The sequence below is a fragment of the Bufo bufo genome, chromosome 4 (assembly GCF_905171765.1).
Source record: "Bufo bufo chromosome 4, aBufBuf1.1, whole genome shotgun sequence".
Classification (NCBI taxonomy): domain Eukaryota; kingdom Metazoa; phylum Chordata; class Amphibia; order Anura; family Bufonidae; genus Bufo; species Bufo bufo.
This window is the reverse complement of record NC_053392.1, coordinates 292,534,905-292,560,303: the sequence shown is the minus strand read 5'-3', so window position 1 is coordinate 292,560,303 and position 25,399 is coordinate 292,534,905. Positions and strand designations below refer to the sequence as shown.

The window sequence follows — 25,399 nt, the reverse complement described above, 5'->3', positions numbered from 1 at the left end:
AAAAGACACCCCAAAACACATTCCCCACCTTCTCCTGAGTACGGAGATACCAGATGTGTGACACTTTTTTGCAGCCTAGATGGGCAAAGGGGCCCACATTCCAAAGAGCACCTTTCGAATTTCACTCGTCATTTTTTACAGAATTTGATTTCAAACTCCTTACCACACATTTGGGCCCCTAGAATGCCAGGGCAGTATAACTACCCCACAAGTGACCCCATTTTGGAAAGAAGAGACCCCAGGGTATTCGCTGATGGGCATAGTGAGTTCATGGAAGTTTTTATTTTTTGTCACAAGTTAGTGGAATATGAGACTTTGTATGAAAAAAAAAAAAAAAAAAAAAAAATCATCATTTTCCACTAACTTGTGACAAAAAATAAAAAATTCTAGGAACTCGCCATGCCCCTCACGGAATACCTTGGGGTGTCTTCTTTCCAAAATGGGGTCACTTGTGGGGTAGTTATACTGCCCTGGCATTTTCTAGGGGCCCTAATTTGTGGTAAGTAGGTAAATGACCAGTGAAATCCGAAAGGTGCTCTTTGGAATGTGGGCCCCTTTGCCCACCTAGGCTGCAAAAAAGTGTCACACATCTGGTATCGCCGTATTCAGGAGACGTTGGGGAATGTGTTTTGGGGTGTCTTTTTACATATACCCATGCTGGGTGAGATAAATATCTTGGTCAAATGCCAACTTTGTATAAAAAAATGGGAAAAGTTGTCTTTTGCCAAGATATTTCTCTCACCCAGCATGGGTATATGTAAAATGACACCCCAAAACACATTCTCCACCTTCTCCTGAGTACGGAGATACCAGATGTGTGACACTTTTTTGCAGCCTAGGTGGGCAAAGGGGCCCATATTCCAAAGAGCACCTTTCGGATTTCACTCGTCATTTTTTACAGAATTTGATTTCAAACTCCTTACCACACATTTGGGCCCCTAGAATGCCAGGGCAGTATAACTACCCCACAAGTGACCCCATTTTGGAAAGAAGAGACCCCAGGGTATTCGCTGATGGGCATAGTGAGTTCATGGAAGTTTTTATTTTTTGTCACAAGTTAGTGGAATATGAGACTTTGTATGAAAAAAAAAAAAAAAAAATCATCATTTTCCACTAACTTGTGACAAAAAATAAAAAATTCTAGGAACTCGCCATGCCCCTCACGGAATACCTTGGGGTGTCTTCTTTCCAAAATGGGGTCACTTGTGGGGTAGTTATACTGCCCTGGCATTTTCCAGGGGCCCTAATGTGTGGTAAGTAGGTAAATGACCAGTGAAATCCGAAAGGTGCTCTTTGGAATGTGGGCCCCTTTGCCCACCTAGGCTGCAAAAAAGTGTCACACATCTGGTATCGCCGTATTCAGGAGACGTTGGGGAATGTGTTTTGGGGTGTCTTTTTACATATACCCATGCTGGGTGAGAGAAATATCTTGGCAAAAGACAACTTTTTCCATTTTTTTATACAAAGTTGGCATTTGACCAAGATATTTATCTCACCCAGCATGGGTATATGTAAAATGACACCCCAAAACACATTCCCCAACTTCTCCTGAGTACGGCGATACCAGATGTGTGACACTTTTTTGCAGCCTAGATGCGCAAAGGGGCCCAAATTCCTTTTAGGAGGGCATTTTTAGACATTTGGATACCAGACTTCTTCTCACGCTTTGGGGCCCCTAGAATGCCAGGGCAGTATAAATACCCCACATGTGACCCCATTTTGGAAAGAAGACACCCCAAGGTATTCAATGAGGGGCATGGCGAGTTCATAGAAATTTTTTTTTTTTGGCACAAGTTAGCGGAAATTGATATTTTTTATTTTTTTCTCACAAAGTCTCCCGTTCCGCTAACTTGGGACAAAAATTTCAATCTTTCATGGACTCAATATGCCCCTCACGGAATACCTGGGGGTGTCTTCTTTCCGAAATGGGGTCACATGTGGGGTATTTATACTGCCCTGGCATTCTAGGGGTCCTAAAGCGTGAGAAGAAGTCTGGAATATAAATGTCTAAAAAATTTTACGCATTTGGATTCCGTGAGGGGTATGGTGAGTTCATGTGAGATTTTATTTTTTGTCACAAGTTAGTGGAATATGTGACTTTGTAAGAAAAAAAAAAAAATTCCGCTAACTTGGGCCAAAAAAAAGACTGAATGCAGCCTTACAGAGGGGGGGGGGGGGGATCAATGACAGGGGGGTGATCAATGACAGGGGGGGTGATCAATGACAGGGGGGGTGATCAATGACAGGGGGGTGATCAGGGAGTCTATATGGGGTGATCACCCAACTGTCATTGATCACCCCCCTGTAAGGCTGCATTCAGACGTCCGTATGATTTTTACGGATCCGATCAGTCTATCAGTGGATCCGTAAAAATCATGCGGACATCTGAATGGAGCTTTACAGGGGGGTGATCAATGACAGAGGGGTAATCAATGACAGGGGGGTGATCAGGGAGTCTATATGGGGTGATCACCACAGTCATTGATCACTCCCCTGTAAGGCTGCATTCAGACGTCCGTATGATTTTTACGGATCCGATCAGTCTATCAGTGGATCCGTAAAAATCATGCGGACATCTGAATGGAGCTTTACAGGGGGGTGATCAATGACAGAGGGGTAATCAATGACAGGGGGGTGATCAGGGAGTCTATATGGGGTGATCACCACAGTCATTGATCACTCCCCTGTAAGGCTGCATTCAGACGTCCGTATGATTTTTACGGATCCGATCAGTCTATCAGTGGATCCGTAAAAATCATGCGGACATCTGAATGGAGCTTTACAGGGGGGTGATCAATGACAGAGGGGTAATCAATGACAGGGGGGTGATCAGGGAGTCTATATGGGGTGATCACCACAGTCATTGATCACTCCCCTGTAAGGCTGCATTCAGACGTCCGTATGATTTTTACGGATCCGATCAGTCTATCAGTGGATCCGTAAAAATCATGCGGACATCTGAATGGAGCTTTACAGGGGGGTGATCAATGACAGGGGGGTAATCAATGACAGGGGGGTGATCAGGGAGTCTATATGGGGTGATCACCACAGTCATTGATCACTCCCCTGTAAGGCTGCATTCAGACGTCCGTATGATTTTTACGGATCCGATCAGTCTATCAGTGGATCCGTAAAAATCATGCGGACATCTGAATGGAGCTTTACAGGGGGGTGATCAATGACAGAGGGGTAATCAATGACAGGGGGGTGATCAGGGAGTCTATATGGGGTGATCACCACAGTCATTGATCACTCCCCTGTAAGGCTGCATTCAGACGTCCGTATGATTTTTACGGATCCGATCAGTCTATCAGTGGATCCGTAAAAATCATGCGGACATCTGAATGGAGCTTTACAGGGGGGTGATCAATGACAGGGGGGTAATCAATGACAGGGGGGTGATCAGGGAGTCTATATGGGGTGATCACCACAGTCATTGATCACTCCCCTGTAAGGCTGCATTCAGACGTCCGTATGATTTTTACGGATCCGATCAGTCTATCAGTGGATCCGTAAAAATCATGCGGACATCTGAATGGAGCTTTACAGGGGGGTGATCAATGACAGAGGGGTAATCAATGACAGGGGGGTGATCAGGGAGTCTATATGGGGTGATCACCACAGTCATTGATCACTCCCCTGTAAGGCTGCATTCAGACGTCCGTATGATTTTTACGGATCCGATCAGTCTATCAGTGGATCCGTAAAAATCATGCGGACATCTGAATGGAGCTTTACAGGGGGGTGATCAATGACAGGGGGGTAATCAATGACAGGGGGGTGATCAGGGAGTCTATATGGGGTGATCACCACAGTCATTGATCACTCCCCTGTAAGGCTGCATTCAGACGTCCGTATGATTTTTACGGATCCGATCAGTCTATCAGTGGATCCGTAAAAATCATGCGGACATCTGAATGGAGCTTTACAGGGGGGTGATCAATGACAGAGGGGTAATCAATGACAGGGGGGTGATCAGGGAGTCTATATGGGGTGATCACCACAGTCATTGATCACTCCCCTGTAAGGCTGCATTCAGACGTCCGTATGATTTTTACGGATCCGATCAGTCTATCAGTGGATCCGTAAAAATCATGCGGACATCTGAATGGAGCTTTACAGGGGGGTGATCAATGACAGGGGGGTAATCAATGACAGGGGGGTGATCAGGGAGTCTATATGGGGTGATCAAGGGCTAATAAGGGGTTAATAAGTGACGGGGGGGGGGGGTGTAGTGTAGTGGTGCTTGGTGCAACATATTACTGAGCTGCCTGTGTCCTCTGGTGGTCGATCCAAACAAAGGGGACCACCAGAGGACCAGGTAGCAGGTATATTAGACGCTGTTATCAAAACAGCATCTAATATACCTGTTAGGGGTTAAAAAAATCACATCTCCAGCCTGCCAGCGAACGATCGCCGCTGGCAGGCTGGAGATCCACTCGCTTACCTTCCGATCCTGTGAACGCGCGCGCCTGTGTGCGCGCGTTCACAGGAAATCTCGCGTCTCGCGAGAGGACACACCGGCGCGTCCACCCAGAACAACAGGACCGCCGCAAAGACGCAATCCTGCGTACGGCGGTCCTGAGGTGGTTAAAGAAAACCTGTCACCATGAAATGCAGTGCATCATGTTACAGAGTAGGAGGAGCTGAGCAGATTGATATGCAGTATAGTTTTATGGTAAATGATTCAACAAAACTTGTGATTTATACATTTACATCTCTGCTCATTTTTATATCTCTGCTCATTCTGAGCTCAGTAGCCATCTGGGCAGCCTAATCAGTGGCTGATGGTTAATTCTGCATACACACATACAGCAATTACATAATTAGCTATAAATGGCTAAGACAAAGCAGTTATGATTAATTTCCTCCTGCTCTATAACATGAAGCCTGCAGATAACACTGAATTTTCATCATGACTGGTACCCTTTAAAGGGAACCTGTCATCAACTTTTTGCTGCCCATACTAACGGCAGCTTAAAGTAGAGACAGGTGAGTTGATTTCAGCGGTCTGTCATTTAAAAGTTAAAAATAAGTGATTGCCGAGAACCAACATCACAATCATTGCAGACTGGGCCTGAAAAAGAGTCACGACCACCTGAGAAGAGTCCTGGTTATTCATGAATTCCTGCTCTCCCTGCCCACCTGCTGATGACTGACCGTCTTCTACCTAGTTTTCTCCCTTTCTCTCTAGGAGAGAACTGCCAATCATCAGCAGATGGGTGAGAGTGCAGGAGATTAGGAATAACCATGACTCTTCTCAGGTGGATTTGACTCTTGTCAAGGCCTGGGCTGCAATGATTATAAAGCTGGTTCTCAGCAACCACTTACTATTAGCTCATGAGTGACAGACCGCTGAAATCAGCATTTCTCTCACTATTTTATGCTGCCCTCAGTGAGGTCAGCATAAAGTTGATGACAGGTTCCCTTTAATTAGATGTTGGACATATATTGCAAATTAATATCACTGGTATACATCTTGTGGGAGGCATAGGCTAAACTTACACTGATGTATAGACCTTGAGTAGATCACTGAACTTCTTCCTTTCCGCACATTCAATGAGAGATCCTACTGACCAGATAAGGCAGAAGATGAAAAGCCTCTCAATATGCAGCTGTCCGCCAATACTCTGAGCCTTATCATTCAGCATGATTGTCAGTAAGCTTGTAACAGAATGGAACAAGCCAACTTCTGTTACTGGAACGATCAGCCTTAGGAAAAAAATATATAAACATTCATAAATACAGTATATTAGTCAATTCTACAGGGCTATGGTTAACGTAAAATGTTTGGAGTCTAGTACAATCTCCATTTTTTTCATTAATCTAAATAGTAGTCAACAACAGGGCATAGTAAATTAACATATTTAGCTGTTCAATGTTAAGAGTATAATGGTAAAGTGTATGCACACCTTGGCCAAGGAAAAATATATTTGTAGATAGAAGTTGCATTATGCTGTTGGAGGATGATTTTTCTGCGTTTTTAATGTTCAAAGCCTGCCTTCTTTAAAATGACTGTTTATGTAGCTGCAAGTTTAGTGCTCAGTGGACATCTCCTGTGAAGCATGTATTTTCTCCCCTCAAATCTCTCCCTGTGCTCTAGACTGTGTGCCTGTGTCTCCCTCCCACCCATCTGTTCAGCTGCCCATGTGCGGAATCATGACCACATATACTTTAGTTTGAGACTCACACTTTACTCCTACCAGACTATATGTATGAACTGCTTTAAAAAAAAAAAAAGAGTCTATTGCTTTACTTGGTATCATGAAGCATAAGATTGAAGATGGGGTCCAAAGTCCGGTAGAAAGCTTTTGAAAGAACCTAATGAAAAAATAGGAAAGCGTTTTCAAATACATACACAATCACGTAAAAATATTCATTATAAAATAATAAAAAAGCAGCTACCTAAATGTGAACTTGTGAAGAAAAACTGTTCACACAGGGTGCCAAGGGTTCTGTTGTTGGAGCCCTACTTTAATGTAGTGACCAGCCTGTTTTGGGTTTAGTGACCAAGCAACTTTTTTTCAATTTATGTTTCTTTTTTATGGTGTTCACAGTGCAGGATAAATTACATAATCGTTGTAGTGTGGGTCATTACGGATGCTGCAATACCAAATATGTGGAGGGGGGTTATTTTTAAAATTTTTCCATTGAAAGGCATTTTTTGCAATGGAAAAAGGTGCATTTTCAACTTGGAGATTTTCTTTATTTAGTAAACATTTATTTACCTCTTATTTTTACTATTTATTAGTCCCACAAGGAAACTTTTACAGGCAATATGCAGTACAGTGTATTATACTGTCAGTGGAATACTGACAGGCCTTCATCAGGCCCATGGCTGCCATACAAAGACATTGACACCCCCAATCTCATTTGCAGCAGTGCGGATGCCTGAGATGCTACAGTTGCTATTAATCATAGCATCGAGGGATTAAAAAGCCAAGATTGGACCAGGTGGTTACAGCAGGAACCCGGCTGTCATGGGAGAGCTACGCTCCTCTTTTCTGCTACGCAGAAGACCTGTGCAGCACTTAGACTAGGCTGCAGCCTAGCCTAACGCCACTTCTTAGTGACTGCTGTAAAAAGGCATATTGGCGGTAACTAAGGGGTTAATAAATCTGCCCCCAATTTGCTTTTTGAATTAAACTTACAGCATTTTCTTGTTGGTTTCTTCCATCTAGCCAAATTTTGGACAGAGGTCTCCAACCAACAGCTTCGTTTTCAATATACAATATCCCCTTAAATATAATACATAATAAAATATTAAGGCTTTACTTCAAATTCAAGAAAGGCAAATAAATTGTAAAAATAAATGTCAATATTCACTGCTTTTGTCAGGGTTGCAGGTGAAGCTGTTTGTAAACCAGTTGTTTCAAAAATCAATTTCAGATTTTCTGGAAGTTCCAAGTAATCCCCATTACTGAGCTGTAAAACCTATTGAAATAATGTGACAAACAAGACTGGCTAATTAGGCCTTGATCAGAGATTTTATTGTGCTGCAGCTTTTGTGCAACTTGAAGATAAAGAGAAAGGAAGGAAGGTAGAAAGGAAGTAAGGAAGGAACTCACTGTCTCTGGTCCAAGTACACTGTTAAAGTTGTCAGCCCAGCTGCCATTCAGAGGTCCATCAAACCAGAGCCATGTATTACAGTGATTCTAAAAGTATAAACACATAGACATACATATATTAAAAAGGTGAATTTATACATTATTCCAGAAGTAGGCTAGAGTATGAGGCACCAACTTTCTACCAGAAAACTGTTACACTGCACAGTAAATTCTCCTCATATACATTTATCTTCATATTACTACATATTACTACATATTATGGAGCCATAGACACCACCAGAGCTGCCTTTGGAGGTCTCTTGAACTTCCTCCTAAATTACCCGAACTGCCTTCTTCCACGAATAGCTGATAACTCCATCCTGCCACATATTTGATGCATTCAGACCACCAAACATCAAAGTCCTGTTGTCGACACTTAGAGGATGAATTTTCACAATTTTATGTGATGCTTCTCCACTTGAGACTTGTATATGATTAAGAGCCTGAATTAATATGCTAATGCATGAACTTTTTCCAGAAGCCGGTGGGCCTGCTACAATTACACCTGCAATGTATAAAATTAATATATAAAAAATAGTACATATGAAAGTAATTTATATGAATTACATACACATAAATGAGTAAATCATATCATAATCTAATGTCATTTAAATCTGTATAGGTCTGCATTAGGAAACATTGTCTTTTAGTGGTGGCGTTATATATTTCCAGTGTCGGCATACTGCAGCTCAGCTCCCAATTGCTTGAATGGGAGTTGAGCTGCAGTACCCAGGCATGGCAACTACACAGTATACAGGGCTTTCTGCTTCCAGCTCCAGACACTGTATGTCCACTCACCCCTCCTACATCACATTTAAGCCATAACTCTGCCCCCCTTTACCTGCTCCCAGCATGAGGGCAGGCTTGGGCACTAGCAAGAGTGACGTCCCTCTGGGCACCTTACTAGCTCATTTGCATACCAAATAAACTGGATTTACAGAAGATAGAAAACATGGGATTTAGGGGTCAGAAGACTTAAAGGTAGGCAGACAATGTCAGACAATGTCATAGAGCAGCAGGAAATGCTAGCAGAATGCTTGGGTGTATAGGTAGAGGCATTACTAGTAGAAAGAGGGAGGTGCTCTACAGAGCACTAGTGAGACCTCATTTGGAGTATTGTGCTCAGTACTGGAGACCATATCTCCAGAAGGATATTGATACTTTGGAGAGAGTTCAGAGAAGAGCTACTAAACTAGTACTTGGATTGCAGGATAAAACTTACCAGGAAAGATTAAAGGACCTTAACATGTATAGCTTGGAAGAAAGACGAGACAGAGGGGATATGATAGAAACTTTTAAATACATAAAGGGAATCAACAAGGTAAAAGAGGAGAGAATATTTAAAAGAAGAAAAACTGCTACAAGAGGACATAGTTTTAAATTAGAGGGGCAAGGGTTTAAAAGTAATATCAGGAAGTATTACTTTACTGAGAGAGTAGTGGATGCATGGAATAGCCTTCCTGCAGAAGTGGTAGCTGCAAATGCAGTGAAGGAGTTTAAGCATGCATGGGATAGGCATAAGGCCATCCTTCATATAAGATAGGGCCAGGGGCTATTCATAGTATTCAGTATATTGGGCAGACTAGATGGGCCAAATGGTTCTTATCTGCCGACACATTCTATGTTTCTATGTTTCTATCTACTGCTGAAACAAAGACACATCTGGAAATAAGGTACTAAGTGCTATTAGGCTATGGCTTTACTTCAATAGCGATTATCCTGTTGACAGATTTCCTTTAAGGGACATCACCCCTATAAACTGGGCAAGAAAAGGATTCATTTGTCCAGTGGATTGACTGAACAGTTTTTTTAAAAATTTCTGATCGGGTAATGCAAAATTATCTTTAAAAATCATAATGATCTTTCTTTAATATTCTTTTAACCACACAAGTCCTCATACTTTAAAAGTTCCAGTAGGTGTATTTGGAAACTTACCGGAATTTACTAGAGATAAATTAAATAGTTGTTTGACTTTACTGAGCCACGGAGAATGAGGAAACAATTTATTTTCTTCTGATTTCAATAAAATGGCTCTTTCGATTTCCTTCTGGAGGATCTGTCTGGTCTCTGATGGGTCATACATTCCCGTAAACACATCTCCAACAATTTGTTTAAACACCAAATAACTCTGTAAAGTATATGGACAATTTTATGTTTCACTTTTGTTCCAAAAACTGAACATTAAATATAAAACAAGAATTACAGCTAAGTACTTACACAGTCATACAGTTGAAAACTAAAAATGACATTGGTTTCATAATAAAAACTTTTAGTAGCCACAGTTGCTATGAGCAACTAAGCCAGTTTTCCTTTACACCAGTCTTGATAAATCTCCACCAATACCTTTACTTTGACAGCTGTTTTTCAGTTTCAGTCTTAAAGAGGAGCTGTCACCTCTCTTGACGTGCCTATTTTGGAAAGTACTTGCATTTCCCACATAATAACAATTCTAGAGCATCTATTCTTTCTTACTATGTCGTGCTGTACCTTTATTATTCCTGCTAGAAGTCATGAATAAATCACCAGCAGCTTGCAATGAAGGTCCAGATGGTTGTCACCAGTTGAGTTGTGTCCCCTGAACATTCTAGCACTGCCCAATTAGTGCACACCCCCAACTGGTAACACCCATCTGGACCTTCATTGCAGACTACTAGCAATTCATTCATAACTTCTAGAAGGAATAATAAAGGAATGGCACATCACGGAGTCATAAGAATAGATGATCTAGAATTGCTGTTACAAGAGGGCTAAAACAGACATGACAGAGAGCCTACAGGTCCTTTTTAAAGGGATTGTCCCATTACAAACAGTAATCCCTTATCCCCAGTAATAAGTGTCTGATAGGCGGGGGTCCAAGCATTGGTGCTCCAGCCAAAACACGAGAGCAAGGTCCTGACTTCCCCCACTTCAATTGAGCAACAGTCATTCTTGTGAGCTATCAGTCCATTCAACTCTAGAGAATTGTTAGAGAAAACCAAGCACTTGTACTCGGCTATCTCCGGCAGTCCCATAGAGTTGAATGGACTGGCACACTGTATGACCACCACTTCATTCAAATTTAGTTCCTCCATCCTCGTGATTGGTGCGGTCCTAGCAGTTGGACCCATGCTGATCAGACAGTAATTGTCTTGCTACTTACATCACCAGTCATTCTTGGGCCAATGATGTCCTGCAGTGAATCAGCTATCAATGCATGGCTTTCCTTTGCAGCGGTAAGAACAGGGTTAGTTGAGATTACTTTCTTATTTCGCTCTGCACTGTTACCAGTTTTTAAACTGGGCACAGGACCTGAATTGGAGAAAAACAAGAATATACAATTTATAAAGAATATGATTAAGACCACATCTGTTTTGCAGTCTGCAAACCACTGATCTGAAAAATATAGTTGCGGTCCACGCATTGCTGCATTCCTGATAAAAATGCTTTCAAACTAATGTGTAAATGAGATGCTAAGTGTGGTAGTTCCGCCATAAACAAGGTGTTGTACTGCAAAGCGCAAGGGTGACATTACAGGGCTGGGCAAGAGGAGAATTCAGACGCCTGGCCCTGTCAATCAAACATACGTGGGAGTGGCTGAACATTGGTTTAGCTAGGATGCAGTGAGAGGCTCAAGACTGGCCCTTGGTGCGCTTAACATCTTAATTACATATTCTTCAAAAGCATTGGGGGTAAAAAGAAAATAATGTTTTTATTATACTCTAGAAGCCCTATTAGGCATTATTTTTGGTTAAAACGTGAATTTCCTGCTGACAGGTATTTTTGGGAAAAAATATTGATGACCTATCCTCAGATTTGGTGGGGGCCTGACTCCCGGCAATTCCACCAATCAGCTCCTTGAACAGGCTACGGTGCACCAGTGAGCGCTGTGGACTCCTCACAGAACACCAAGCACAGTGCTGTACTTGTTATTGCAGCCCAGGCCAATTGACTTGAATGGGCCTGAGTTGCACATGGGCCATGTGACCAATTAACACAGGGTCACTTTCCTAGGAATAGGTTGCAACACTCACTGGAGTGCCGTGGTGTCTTCAAACCACTGATCAGAGGGGGCCTAAGGGGTTGGACAGAAAACCCTTTAATAACTGATAGGCCTATTTTAATCTTTATATCTCCTGTGAATATTATATGGGATAAGGTAGAATTCATCAGGAAACATACTTGCTGCAAATGCTGTAAACTGTTGATATGACATAACACTGCTAGATCGGGAGAATCTTCCTCCATCGGTCTCCATACGACCATTTATCATATTTTCCATCTCTCTGCGTTGAACAGCCCAGTTTATAACTTCTAGCATAGCCCGTAAACTGAAATGACAGTGAGATTCCTCTGGGCTATAAAAAAAAAGAAAATCATTAAATTAGAATAGCTAAAAATGTACAGTCATACACAACATGATAACTCCAACTATTGTACAACTAAAAAGCCCTATATGTGGAACAGGGTGTGGCGGCATTTTGTCTCCCTCCCCCTATAATATACTTCATGTCACAACTAATCTTCTAGATTGTTATTCTCTTGTCATCAAAAAGGCTACAGAGACAAACTAAAATTGTATAATAAAATTTTTAAAAAAATGCAGGATCAGCAGTTTTACAGACCATGCTAACTTGAAGTAGTCTTTACCACTGCTTAAAAAATGCTTGTTTGCAATATTGTCCCATTCCCTCGAAGCCAGCATCTGACCACTATAAATCATGGTAAAAATGCCCATACAGTGTCCCCACGTTAACCACTCCTCATGTCTATAAAAATGTAACAGAATATGTGTAAAATTCAGAAGACTAACAGTTGTTCCTTAAGCAGTTCTGAAGTGAGCTGTAGTCTTGTGGCCAGGGCTTTTGGGCCTTTGAAGCCAAGGCTGGTAAGTTTGGCCTTAAGGATTATTGTGTGATCAGGAAGAACCAAAGAAACTGCTCTAAAGACAGCCAGTATATCCTTCGGGAGACTGTGGAATCCAGATTTGGAGACAGTGAGAAATACGCTGCAACGGGATTGTACTTCAATCTGTTGAAACACATAAGAGACATGTATTTTATATATTTATTCTTCATTTAGTCTATAGCATGGTAAAAATATGTCATAAACATCAAAAAACCCTTTAAGAGCTTATATATATAGACATAGGGGGTCATTTATTATCCAGAAATACGCCTATCTGTGACTTTTCCCCAAAAAGTGGGCATGGCGTTGGTGCGGAAGGAGACGGACCGGCAGGCCTGTCTCATTCATTATTTTCTACGTCTGTTTTATGCCTCGTCTGACAAGAGGTGTGGCTTCACAGGAAAGGTGGTGTGGCCTAAGTGCACCAAGAATACTCCATAAATTTGATGCATTTTTCAAGTAAAACTGTGTCAACTTATAGGTGGCTTAAACTTAGACTAGTCAGTTTTTTTGGCATATGGGAAAACTGACACATTTTTTTGGGCACATGCAAAATTCTAGCATAAATCTGGCACAAGATTTATGATACTTATGATAATTTTCAAATGTCCATGCACCAGAATAGTAAATTTGTCTAATATTAAGACTGTGATTCGTATCTCTATTATTAATAAATCTGCCCCAATATTGTCATATTATCAATCATTATTAATCAGTGTAGCCTAAAATATGCATACTATGTAACGTCATCTCTACAAAGGGGAGCCTATACACATCCACACACAAATAAAGCCTCCCTAGTAGATTTCTTCAATATCAGTCTTATCAACTTCTATGATTTTCCATCATTTTCAGAAGAAAAGTGCAAGTCAAACATTTTTGGTATATGCCCAAGATGTGTATTACATGCAGGTTTTCCAGCTATGTAAATATTTTCAAAATCTCATGTACATGATGTGGAAAGTGACCTGCAGTGTGGATGTTAAAATCTGCAGCATGTCAACTGTTTGGGTACATTTCACCTCTTGCAATGCAAAGGGTAAGATCTGGGGCAAATCCATGTTAAAATCCACAAATAAAGAGTTAAATTTGGTGTAAACTTGCTGCAGAAGTGCAGCAAAATTTACACTGCTATGTGCATGTACCCTTAATAACCTTTTAGAAGAATTACTTGAGGCTAACCAGTACACAATTACCACTAGATGGTGCTAATATTTCACATTACATTGACCAACACAACCGGTGACATGTCAGGATGAGATTACGTAAGTGTTTCACTTTCAGTAAGATAAATATTTGAAACATTATTTTCCACTCTTACCACTAAACATTGCTTAATAACAGCTCATGCATGGGAACAGTGTCTTATAAACCCACTGTATAACTTATGCTCTATTCATGTCACGGTTATGGCCTGCATTTACAGACGTGATGTATACATTGTATATATATATATATATATATATATATATACACAGTCCTGATCAAAAGTTTAAGACCACTTGAAAAATGGCAAAAAATCATATTTAGCATGGCTGGATCTTAACAAGGTTCCAAGTAGAGCTTTAACATGCAACAAGAAGAAATGGGAGTGAGACAAAACATTTTTTGAACATTAAATTCAATGAAAACAACGAATAAACTGAAACAGGCTATTTTTCAGCTGATCAAAAGTTTAGGACCACACCTCCAAAAAAAAACTAAACCCCCCCAAAACAGAAATCCAACTTCCAAACATGAACTCAGTAATGAGTAGCTCCGCCGTTATTGTTTATCACTTCCAAAATTCGTTTCGGAATGCTTGATGCAAGCGTTTCCATGAGGTGAGTGGGAACATTTCTCCAAGTGGTGAAGACGGCCGCACAAAGGCCATCTACTGTCTGTAAACTGTTGTTCATTTTTGTAAACTTCCCTTGCCATTCATCCCCAAAGGTTCTCAATTGGATTTAGATCAGGGGAACACTCAGGATGGGCCAAAAGAGTGATGTTATTCCCTGGAAGAAGTCCCTTGTCCTGTGGGCATTGTGTACTGTAGCGTTGTCCTGTTGAAAAACCCAGTCGTTACCACACAGACGAGGGCCCTCAGTCATGAGGAATGCTCTCTGCAACATCTGGACATAGCGAGCGGTCGTTTGACGACCCTGCACTTTCTGAAGCTCCATTGTTCCACTGAAGGAAAAAGCGCCCCAGACCATTATGGCGCCCCCTCCACTGTGGCACGTAGAAAACATTTCAGGTGGGATCTGCTTGTCCTGCCAGTAACATTGGAAACCATCAGGACCATCAAGGTTAAATTTTTTCTCATCAGAGAATAAAACTTTCTTCCACCTTTGAATGTCCCATGTTTGGTGCTCTCTTGCAAAGTCCAAACGAGCAGTTCTGTGGCGTTCAAAGAGACGAGGTCTTTGAAGACGTATTTTGTTTTTGAAGCCCTTCAGTCTCAGATGCCGTCTGATGGTTATGGGGCTGCAGTCAGCACCAGTAAGGGCCTTAATTTGGGTCGAAGATCGTCCAGTGTCTTGACGAACAGCCAATTGGATCCTCCGGCTCAGTGCTGATGAAATTTTTTTGGGTCTTCCACTTGACTTTTTTGTTCCATAACCCTCAGGATCATTTAAGAAATTCCAAATGACTGTCTTACTGCGTCCCACCTCAGCAGCGATGGCGCGCTGTGAGAGACCCTGATTATGCAGTTCAACAACCCGACCATGTTCAAAAAGGGAGAGTTGTTTTGCCTTTGCCATCACAACGTGTGACTACCTGACAGAAAATGACAATGAATCCACATGTTTACACAGATTTGGCCTTTTAACCACTTCCCATCTGGGCCATTTGCCCCCTTCCTGACCAGGCCAAATTTTGCAAAACTGACATATCTCACTTTATGTGGTAATAACTTTGGAACGCCTTTATTTATCCAAGTCATTCAGAGATTGTTTTCTCGTGACACATTGTACTTCATGATAATCATAAATTTGAGTCAAAATATTTCACCTTTATTTCATGAAAAAATCCCAAATGTACCCAAAAATTTGAAAAATTCGCAATTTTCTAAATTTCAATTTCTCTGCTTTTAAAACAGAAAGTGATACCTCATAAAATATTTATTATTTAACATTCCCCATATGTCTACTTTATGTTGGCATCATTTTGGAAATGTCATTTTATTTTTTTAGGACGTTAGAAGGCTTAGAAGTTTAGAAGCAATTCTTCAAATTTATAAGAAAATTGCCAAAACCCACTTTATAAGGACCAGTTCAGGTCTGAAGTCACTTTGTGGGGCCTACATAGTGGATACCCCCATAAATGACCCCATTGTAGAAACTACACCCCTTAAGGTATTCAAAACCGATTTTACAAACTTTGTTAACCCTTTAGGCGTTCCACAAGAATTAAAGGAAAATGGAGATCAAATTTTAAAATTTCACTTTTTGGGCAGATTTTCCATTTTAATCCAATTTTTTCTTTAACACATCGATGGTTAACAGCCAAACAAAACTCAATATTTATTACCCAGATTCTGCGGTTTACAGAAACACCCCACATGTGGTCATAAACTGCTGTATGGGCACACGGCAGGGCGCAGAAGAAAAGGAACTCCACATGGTTTTTAGATGCCATGTCCCATTTGAAGCCCCCTGATGCACCCTTACAGTAGAAACTCCCAAGAAGTGACCCCATTTTGGAAACTAGGGGATAAGGTGCCAGTTTTATTAGTACTATTTTTGGGTACATATGATTTTTTGATCATTCATTATAACACTTTATGGGGCAAAGTGACCAAAAAATTGGTTGTTTTAGCACAGTTTCTATTTATTTATTTTTACAGCGTTCACCTGAGGGGTTCAGTCAAGTGACATTTTTATAGAGCAGATCGTTACGGACGTGGCGATACCTAATATGTATACTTTTTCTCATTTATTAAAGTTTTACACAATAATAGCATTTTTGAAACAAAAATATTATGTTTTAATGTGTCCATGTTCTGAGAGCTATAGTTTTTTTATTTTTTGAGAGATTTTCTTATGTAGGGGCTCATTTTTTGCAGGATGAGGTGACGGTTTTATTGGTACCATTTTGTGGGACATACGCGTTTTTGATCACTTGGTGTTGCACCAATTGTGATGCAAGGTGACAAAAATTGCTTGTTTTGACACAGTTTTTTTTTTTTTTTTTTTACGGTGTTCACCCGAGGGGTTAGATCATGTGATATTTTTATAGAGCTGGTTTTTACGGACGCGGCAATACCTAATATGTATACTTTTTTTTATTTGTTTCACTTTAACACAATAATAGCATTTTTGAAACCAAAAAAATGATGTTTTAGTGTCTCCATGTTCTAAGAGCTATAGTTTTTTTATTTTTTGAGAGATTTTCTTATGTAGGGGCTCATTTTTTGCGGGATGAGGTGACGGTTTTATTGGTACTATTTTGTGGGACATACGCGTTTTTGATCACTTGGTGTTGCACTTTTTGTGATGCAAGGTGACAAAAATTGCTTGTTTTGACAGTTTTTTTTTTTTTTTTTACGGTGTTCATCCGAGGGGTTAGGTCATGTGATATTTTTATAGAGCTGGTTTTTACGGACGCGGCAATACCTAATATGTATACTTTTTTTTATTTTTTCTATTTTTATTTTTTTTTTTTCATTCCTTACTTGGGGACTTTTTTTTTTTTACATGTGAAACTTTTTTTTATTTTTTTATTTTCAACCTTTTATTTTTATTTTTTTTATTTTACACTTTTCGTCCCCCATAAGGTCATACAAGACCTCTGGGGGACATTTACTTCACTTTTTTTTTTTTTTTCACAGTTGATTTCTCCTGTAACTGGGGCTGACATAGTAGCCCCAGTTACAGGACAAATACACCCCTATAGAGGCTGTACAGCAGCAATCCAGCGCTGTACAGCCTCACAGCAGGGCTGATCGAGGTCTCTAAGAGACCTCACACAGCTCCTGCACACTCCGGTCACGGCGGTCACATGACCGCCGGGCCGGAACAGGAAGCGCACAGCGCTTCCTTCTCTGCAGACACAGCGCTCGGTGAGCGCTGTGTCTGCAGCGATCTAGAAGGCAGGGACACCTGGGCACTGTCCCTGCCTTGTCTTAGGGTTGCCCTGCTGTCACTGACAGCGGGCAACGCGATCAGCAGCTGCACGATTAGTGTGCAGCTGCACTTTCTGAACGGACGTTCTGGAACGTCCGTTCAGAAATAGACGTCCACCCATAGGACGTTTATATCCTATGGGCGGACGTGAAGCGGTTAAATGCATGTGGTCCTAAAATTTGGATCAGCTGAAAAACAGCCTGTTTCAGTTTAATCGTTATTTTCAATTAATTGAATGCTCAAAAAATGTTTTGTCTCACTCTCATTTCTTCTTGTTGCATGTTGAAGCTCTACTGGGAACCTTGTTAAGATCCAACAATGTAAAATATGATTTTTTTTACCATTTTTCAAGTGGTCTTAAACTTTTGATCAGGACTGTATATATATATATATAGTGCCCTGAAAAAGTATTCATACCCCTTTTTCACGTTACAAACTTTAAAGGGATTCTGTCACCTCTTTTTACCCTATAGAGATGCGGACATGCACAGCTAGATCGCCGTTAGCATGTCCGCAATATACCTGTCCCATATCTCTGAGTGGTTTTATTGAGTGTAAAAAATGATTTTATATATATTATATATGTAAATAAGCCTGGTAAGGAGCCCAGCCACGCCCCCTGTGAAGGAGCCCAGCACCGCCTGTATCCAGGAATCCCCTCCTTGCTCACGAAGTCAGATCACCTTAATCTCGCAGTGCGCGAGCTCGCAATGAATTTCATAGTTATAAAATCATTTTTTACACTCAATAAAACCATTTAGATATACGAAACAGGTATATAGCGGCGATCTAGCCGTGCATGTCCGCATCTCTATAGGGTCAAAAGAGGTGATAGAATCCCTTTAAATGTATTTTACTGGGATTTTATGTGATAGATCACAGGTTGGACTTGATGGACTTTTGTTTTTTTCCAACCTTAACACCTATGTAACCAACACAAAGAAGCAAGTGTGCGTGAAGTGAAAAGAAAATGCTAAATGGATTTCAAAATTGTTAATAAATAAAAATCTTAAAAGTGTAGTGTGCATTTGTACTCAGCCCCCTATACTCTGATACCCCTAAAAAAATCCAGTATAACCAAAGGCCTTCAGAAGTCACCTAATTAGTAAATCGAGTCCACCTGTGTGTAATTTATTCTCTGTATAACTAAAGCTGTTCTGTGAAAGCCTCAGAGGTTTGTTAGTGAATATTAGTGATAAAACAGTGTCACGCTCTAGTGTGGGAGGGAAACCCCACACCAAACATAGGAGGGAAAGGGGAAAGGAAATAAGGCCTGAAAACTGGGGAAGGAAGATGGACAACTCTTAGTGAAAACCCTGATCAAAGCCCTGACTGACTACCAGTATGAACAGACTCCAGAGGTAGATGAGTTCATACACAGGAATACCTAGAGTCCTATCTAACCCTAAAGGACCCTGGTACTAATGACAGGAATGAGACAATCTGTTCCTCCAAAAGGAAGGATGAACGGGAGTATCCCTGAGACCTAATACAAAACAACAAAGAAATGCAACAAACAGAAATGCCAAAATACAAAGGGAAAGGTAACACTTAACTTCCAAGAAGCTATGGCAGAACCAGGAATTCAGCCGAGATCCAAACACCAGCTATCCACAGGTCTAACTGAAGCCTTTAAACCACACAGTATTGTGGGAGAAACAACTATAAATAGGGAAAGTTAAATGACCACAATAGCAACACCTGTAGGTTAAGGGTGTGGCCAGTACCAGAAACAACACAGACACCTATTGATCCACAAGGTAAACATGTAAAATCAAACCACCTGTTGCCAGTCTCAAAGATCCCCTGCCACTCACTGTCGCGGGGACGTCTGTATGTCTCGGTATGTCCATGACAAACAGCATCATGAAAACCAAGTAACACATCAGACAGGTCAGGGATAAAGTTGTGGAAAAGTTTAAAGCAGGGTTAGGTTTTAAAAAAATATCCCAAGCTCTGAACATCTCGCAGAGCACTGTTCAATCAACTTCGAAAATTGAAATTTAGGTTGACATGACTACCCACCTAAACTGACAGCCCTGGTAAGGAGAGCACTAATTAGAAAAGCAAGCAAGAGGCCCGTGGTCACCCTGGAGGAGCTGCTGAGATCCACAGCTCAAATGAAAGAATCTGTTCACAGGACAACTATTAGCTGTGTACTCCACAAAGCTGGCCTTTGTGGAACAGTGGCAAGAAGAATTTTTGAAAGCAAGCTATAAAAAGTCCCATTTACAGTTTGCCACAAGGCATGTAGGGGACACAGCAAACGTGGAAGAAGGTGCTCTGGTCAGAAGAAACCAAAGTTGAACTTTATGGACTACATAAAAAAAATGCTATGTATGGAGGAAAACTAACACTGCACATCATCCTAAACACACTGTGCCCAACGTGAATCATGGTGGTGGCGGAATCATGCTGTAGTGATGCTTTTCTTCAACAGATATAGGGAAGCTGGTCAGAGTTGATGGGAAGATGGATGGATCTAACTAAATACAGGGTAATCCTGTAGGAAAACCGGGTAGAGGCTTCAAAAGACTTAAGACTGCCAGCAGGACAACAACCCTAAACATACAGTCAGAGCTAGAATGGAATGGTTTAGCTCAAAGCATATTCATGTGTTAGAATGGCCCAAAGTCCAGACCTAAATCTCATTGAGAATCTGTGGCAAGACAGTCTCCATCCAATCTGAGCTTGAGCTATTTTGCAAAAAAGAATGGGCAAACATTTCAGCCTCTAGATGTGCAAAGCTGGTAGAGACATAACCCAAAAGACTTGCAGTTGTAATTGCAGCCAAAAGTGGTCCTATAAAGTATTGACTGTATACAAATGGACGTCACACTTTCCAGATTTTTATTTATTTGAAAACCAAGTATCATTTTCTTTTCACTTCACACATACTTGCTACTTTGTGTTGGTCTATCACATAAAATCTCAATAAAATACATTTAAGCTTGTGGGTGTAATGTGCAAAACTGTAGAAACATTTAACAGGTATGAATACTTTTTTTTTTTATAATTTTTATTGCCAAATACTTTTGTCCATATATATTCTGTCATGAATACTTTTTTAAGGGACTGTATATACACTGCTCAAAAAAATAAAGGGAACACAAAAATAACATCCTAGATCTGAGTTAATTAAATATTCTTCTGAAATACTTTGTTCTTTACATAGTTAAATGTGCTGACAACAAAATCACACAAAAATTAAAAAACGGAAATCAAATTTTTCAACCCATGGAGGTCTAGATTTGGAGTCACACTCAAAATTAAAGTGGAAAAAGACACTACAAGCTGATCCAACTTTGATGTAATGTCCTTAAAACAAGTCAAAATTAGGCTCAGTAGTGTGTGTGGCCTCCACGTGCCTGTATGACCTCCCTACAACGCCTGTGACGTCTGTCACATGTGCTCAGTGTGAACCTGCTTTCATCTGTGAAGAGCACAGGGCGCCAGTGGCGAATTTGCCAATCTTGGTGTTCTCTGGCAAATGCCAAACGTCCTGCTTGGTGTTGGGCTGTAAGCACAACCCCCACCTGTGGACGTCGGGCCCTCATATCACCCTCATGGAGTCTGTTTCTGACCGTTTGAGCAGACACATGCACATTTGTGGCCTGCTGGAGGTCACTTTGCAGGGCTCTGGCAGTGCTCTTCCTGTTCCTCCTTGCACAAAGGCGGAGGTAGCAGTCCTGCTGCTGGGTAGTTGCATACACAGGAATACCTAGAGTCCTATCTAACCCTAAAGGACCCTGGTACTAATGACAGGAATGAGACAATCTGTTCCTCCAAAAGGAAGGATGAACGGGAGTATCCCTGAGACCTAATACAAAACAACAAAGAAATGCAACAAACAGAAATGCCAAAATACAAAGGGAAAGGTAACACTTAACTTCCAAGAAGCTATGGCAGAACCAGGAATTCAGCCGAGATCCAAACACCAGCTATCCACAGGTCTAACTGAAGCCTTTAAACCACACAGTATTGTGGGAGAAACAACTATAAATAGGGAAAGTTAAATGACCACAATAGCAACACCTGTAGGTTAAGGGTGTGGCCAGTACCAGAAACAACACAGACACCTATTGATCCACAAGGTAAACATGTAAAATCAAACCACCTGTTGCCAGTCTCAAAGATCCCCTGCCACTCACTGTCGCGGGGACGTCTGTATGTCTCGGTATGTCCATGACAAACAGCATCATGAAAACCAAGTAACACATCAGACAGGTCAGGGATAAAGTTGTGGAAAAGTTTAAAGCAGGGTTAGGTTTTAAAAAAATATCCCAAGCTCTGAACATCTCGCAGAGCACTGTTCAATCAACTTCGAAAATTGAAATTTAGGTTGACATGACTACCCACCTAAACTGACAGCCCTGGTAAGGAGAGCACTAATTAGAAAAGCAAGCAAGAGGCCCGTGGTCACCCTGGAGGAGCTGCTGAGATCCACAGCTCAAATGAAAGAATCTGTTCACAGGACAACTATTAGCTGTGTACTCCACAAAGCTGGCCTTTGTGGAACAGTGGCAAGAAGAATTTTTGAAAGCAAGCTATAAAAAGTCCCATTTACAGTTTGCCACAAGGCATGTAGGGGACACAGCAAACGTGGAAGAAGGTGCTCTGGTCAGAAGAAACCAAAGTTGAACTTTATGGACTACATAAAAAAAATGCTATGTATGGAGGAAAACTAACACTGCACATCATCCTAAACACACTGTGCCCAACGTGAATCATGGTGGTGGCGGAATCATGCTGTAGTGATGCTTTTCTTCAACAGATATAGGGAAGCTGGTCAGAGTTGATGGGAAGATGGATGGATCTAACTAAATACAGGGTAATCCTGTAGGAAAACCGGGTAGAGGCTTCAAAAGACTTAAGACTGCCAGCAGGACAACAACCCTAAACATACAGTCAGAGCTAGAATGGAATGGTTTAGCTCAAAGCATATTCATGTGTTAGAATGGCCCAAAGTCCAGACCTAAATCTCATTGAGAATCTGTGGCAAGACAGTCTCCATCCAATCTGAGCTTGAGCTATTTTGCAAAAAAGAATGGGCAAACATTTCAGCCTCTAGATGTGCAAAGCTGGTAGAGACATAACCCAAAAGACTTGCAGTTGTAATTGCAGCCAAAAGTGGTCCTATAAAGTATTGACTGTATACAAATGGACGTCACACTTTCCAGATTTTTATTTATTTGAAAACCAAGTATCATTTTCTTTTCACTTCACACATACTTGCTACTTTGTGTTGGTCTATCACATAAAATCTCAATAAAATACATTTAAGCTTGTGGGTGTAATGTGCAAAACTGTAGAAACATTTAACAGGTATGAATACTTTTTTTTTTTATAATTTTTATTGCCAAATACTTTTGTCCATATATATTCTGTCATGAATACTTTTTTAAGGGACTGTATATACACTGCTCAAAAAAATAAAGGGAACACAAAAATAACATCCTAGATCTGAGTTAATTAAATATTCTTCTGAAATACTTTGTTCTTTACATAGTTAAATGTGCTGACAACAAAATCACACAAAAATTAAAAAACGGAAATCAAATTTTTCAACCCATGGAGGTCTAGATTTGGAGTCACACTCAAAATTAAAGTGGAAAAAGACACTACAAGCTGATCCAACTTTGATGTAATGTCCTTAAAACAAGTCAAAATTAGGCTCAGTAGTGTGTGTGGCCTCCACGTGCCTGTATGACCTCCCTACAACGCCTGTGACGTCTGTCACATGTGCTCAGTGTGAACCTGCTTTCATCTGTGAAGAGCACAGGGCGCCAGTGGCGAATTTGCCAATCTTGGTGTTCTCTGGCAAATGCCAAACGTCCTGCTTGGTGTTGGGCTGTAAGCACAACCCCCACCTGTGGACGTCGGGCCCTCATATCACCCTCATGGAGTCTGTTTCTGACCGTTTGAGCAGACACATGCACATTTGTGGCCTGCTGGAGGTCACTTTGCAGGGCTCTGGCAGTGCTCTTCCTGTTCCTCCTTGCACAAAGGCGGAGGTAGCAGTCCTGCTGCTGGGTAGTTGCCCTCCTACGGCCTCCTCCACGTCTCCTGATGTACTGGCCTGTCTCCTGGTAGCGCCTCCATGCTCTGGACACTACGCTGACAGACACAGCAAACCTTCTTGCCACAGCTCGCATTGATGTGCCATCCTGGATAAGCTGCACTACCTGAGCCACTTGAGTGGGTTGTAGACTCAGTCTCATGCTACCACTAGAGTGAAAGCACCGCCAGCATTCAAAAGTGACCAAAACATTAGCCAAGAAGCATAGGAACTGAGAAGTGGTCTGTGGTCACCACCTGAAGAACCACTCCTTTATTGGGGGTGTCTTGCTAATTGCCTATAATTTCCACCTGTTGTCTATCCCATTTGCACAACAGCATGTGAAATTGATTGTCACTCAGTGTTGCTTCCTAAGTGGACAGTTTGATTTCACAGAAGTGAGATTGACTTGGAGTTACATTGTGTTGTTTAAGTGTTCCCTTTATTTTTTTGAGCAGTGTATATATATATATATATATATATATATATTCTGTATATATACACACACACGTTTACTGTATACCATAGATTGCAAAACAACTGCATATACCGGCCAGGTAACCATATGAATATTTAATGTGTACGTTGAGAGATTTACCAGTGTACATGCTAAATGTACATAACAAAGGGGATGTGAGCCAGGCTTATTATGATCCACCTGAACAAAGCTATAAAATAATTATCATAATTTTAGAGAAAAGATGGCCTGTCATAAGATAATAGAAGTTTTGGAACCGCGCTGCTTGAGACTATGTTCCCCGGTCAACAGTGAATAACGCAGGGCACCGGCTTCTCTCCTCTTCACCTAAAAGGATCCGATCTTCCACAGACCGCCTCCTCTACAGGGTTAAAAAGATTGGCAGAATAGTGAAGCACCCTTTTGCAAGTTAGTTTAAAAGGTTTTATTCTACTCACAAGAGTTGGTAGACAAAAGGCATATAACACATTAAAACCGTCACGTTCCTGCCCGACCCGGGTTTCGCTCTCTGGCTTCCTCAGGGGCGACAACGGAGCCAGAGAGCGAAACCCGGGTCGGGCAGGAACGTGACGGTTTTAATGTGTTATATGCCTTTTGTCTACCAACTCTTGTGAGTAGAATAAAACCTTTTAAACTAACTTGCAAAAGGGTGCTTCACTATTCTGCCAATCTTCTTAACCCTGTAGAGGATGCGGTCTGTGGAAGATCGGATCCTTTTAGGTGAAGAGGAGAGAGGCCGGTGCCCTGCGTTATTCACTGTTGACCGGGGAACATAGTCTCAAGCAGCGCGGTTCCAAAACTTCTATTACCTGAACATTCAGTGTGAATTACCTACCACACTACTCCGGGACCAGCAGCGCAAGTAATTGTCCATGTTGGGACACAGGACTGACTTTTTATTTTTTATTTCAAGCTGTCATAAGATAAGCCTGTAAAGTTAGCAGTACAAAGAAGATTGTGTAAAGCTGGCTATACACATTAGACAGAAATTGGTTGATGTCTGAACAGCAGTTGAACAATCATTTCACAGACACGGTCATACACATTTAGTCTATATCAGCTGTTACAGTTGTTCACACTGGCCATACATATGTTCAATGACACCGGGCAACAGACAAAAGATTTTTCTGGGAATGTTCTTTCAAAGAAAGATCTTTTATCCACAAACAATCTTTCTTTACAAAAGATCTTTCTCCCGACTTTCTGACGAAAATATTAAACGTGGCTTTTCAGGCAATAATGGTCTGTCATCAGTTGGCTACAA

At 41.1% G+C, this 25,399-nt stretch overlaps 1 protein-coding gene across 1 annotated transcript in view; it reads right to left on the bottom strand.

Annotated features, from left to right (window-relative positions):
• The window catches only part of LOC120998141 (dynein heavy chain 5, axonemal-like), a 268,121-nt gene that overhangs the window by 88,118 nt on the left and 154,604 nt on the right, over window positions 1–25,399 (bottom strand). The window contains 10 exon segments of the mRNA XM_040428685.1: window positions 5,506–5,712; window positions 6,257–6,321; window positions 7,152–7,238; window positions 7,327–7,434; window positions 7,569–7,655; window positions 7,889–8,112; window positions 9,543–9,735; window positions 10,747–10,895; window positions 11,766–11,941; window positions 12,397–12,614. Coding sequence (XP_040284619.1) covers window positions 5,506–5,712; window positions 6,257–6,321; window positions 7,152–7,238; window positions 7,327–7,434; window positions 7,569–7,655; window positions 7,889–8,112; window positions 9,543–9,735; window positions 10,747–10,895; window positions 11,766–11,941; window positions 12,397–12,614 — 1,514 coding nt within the window.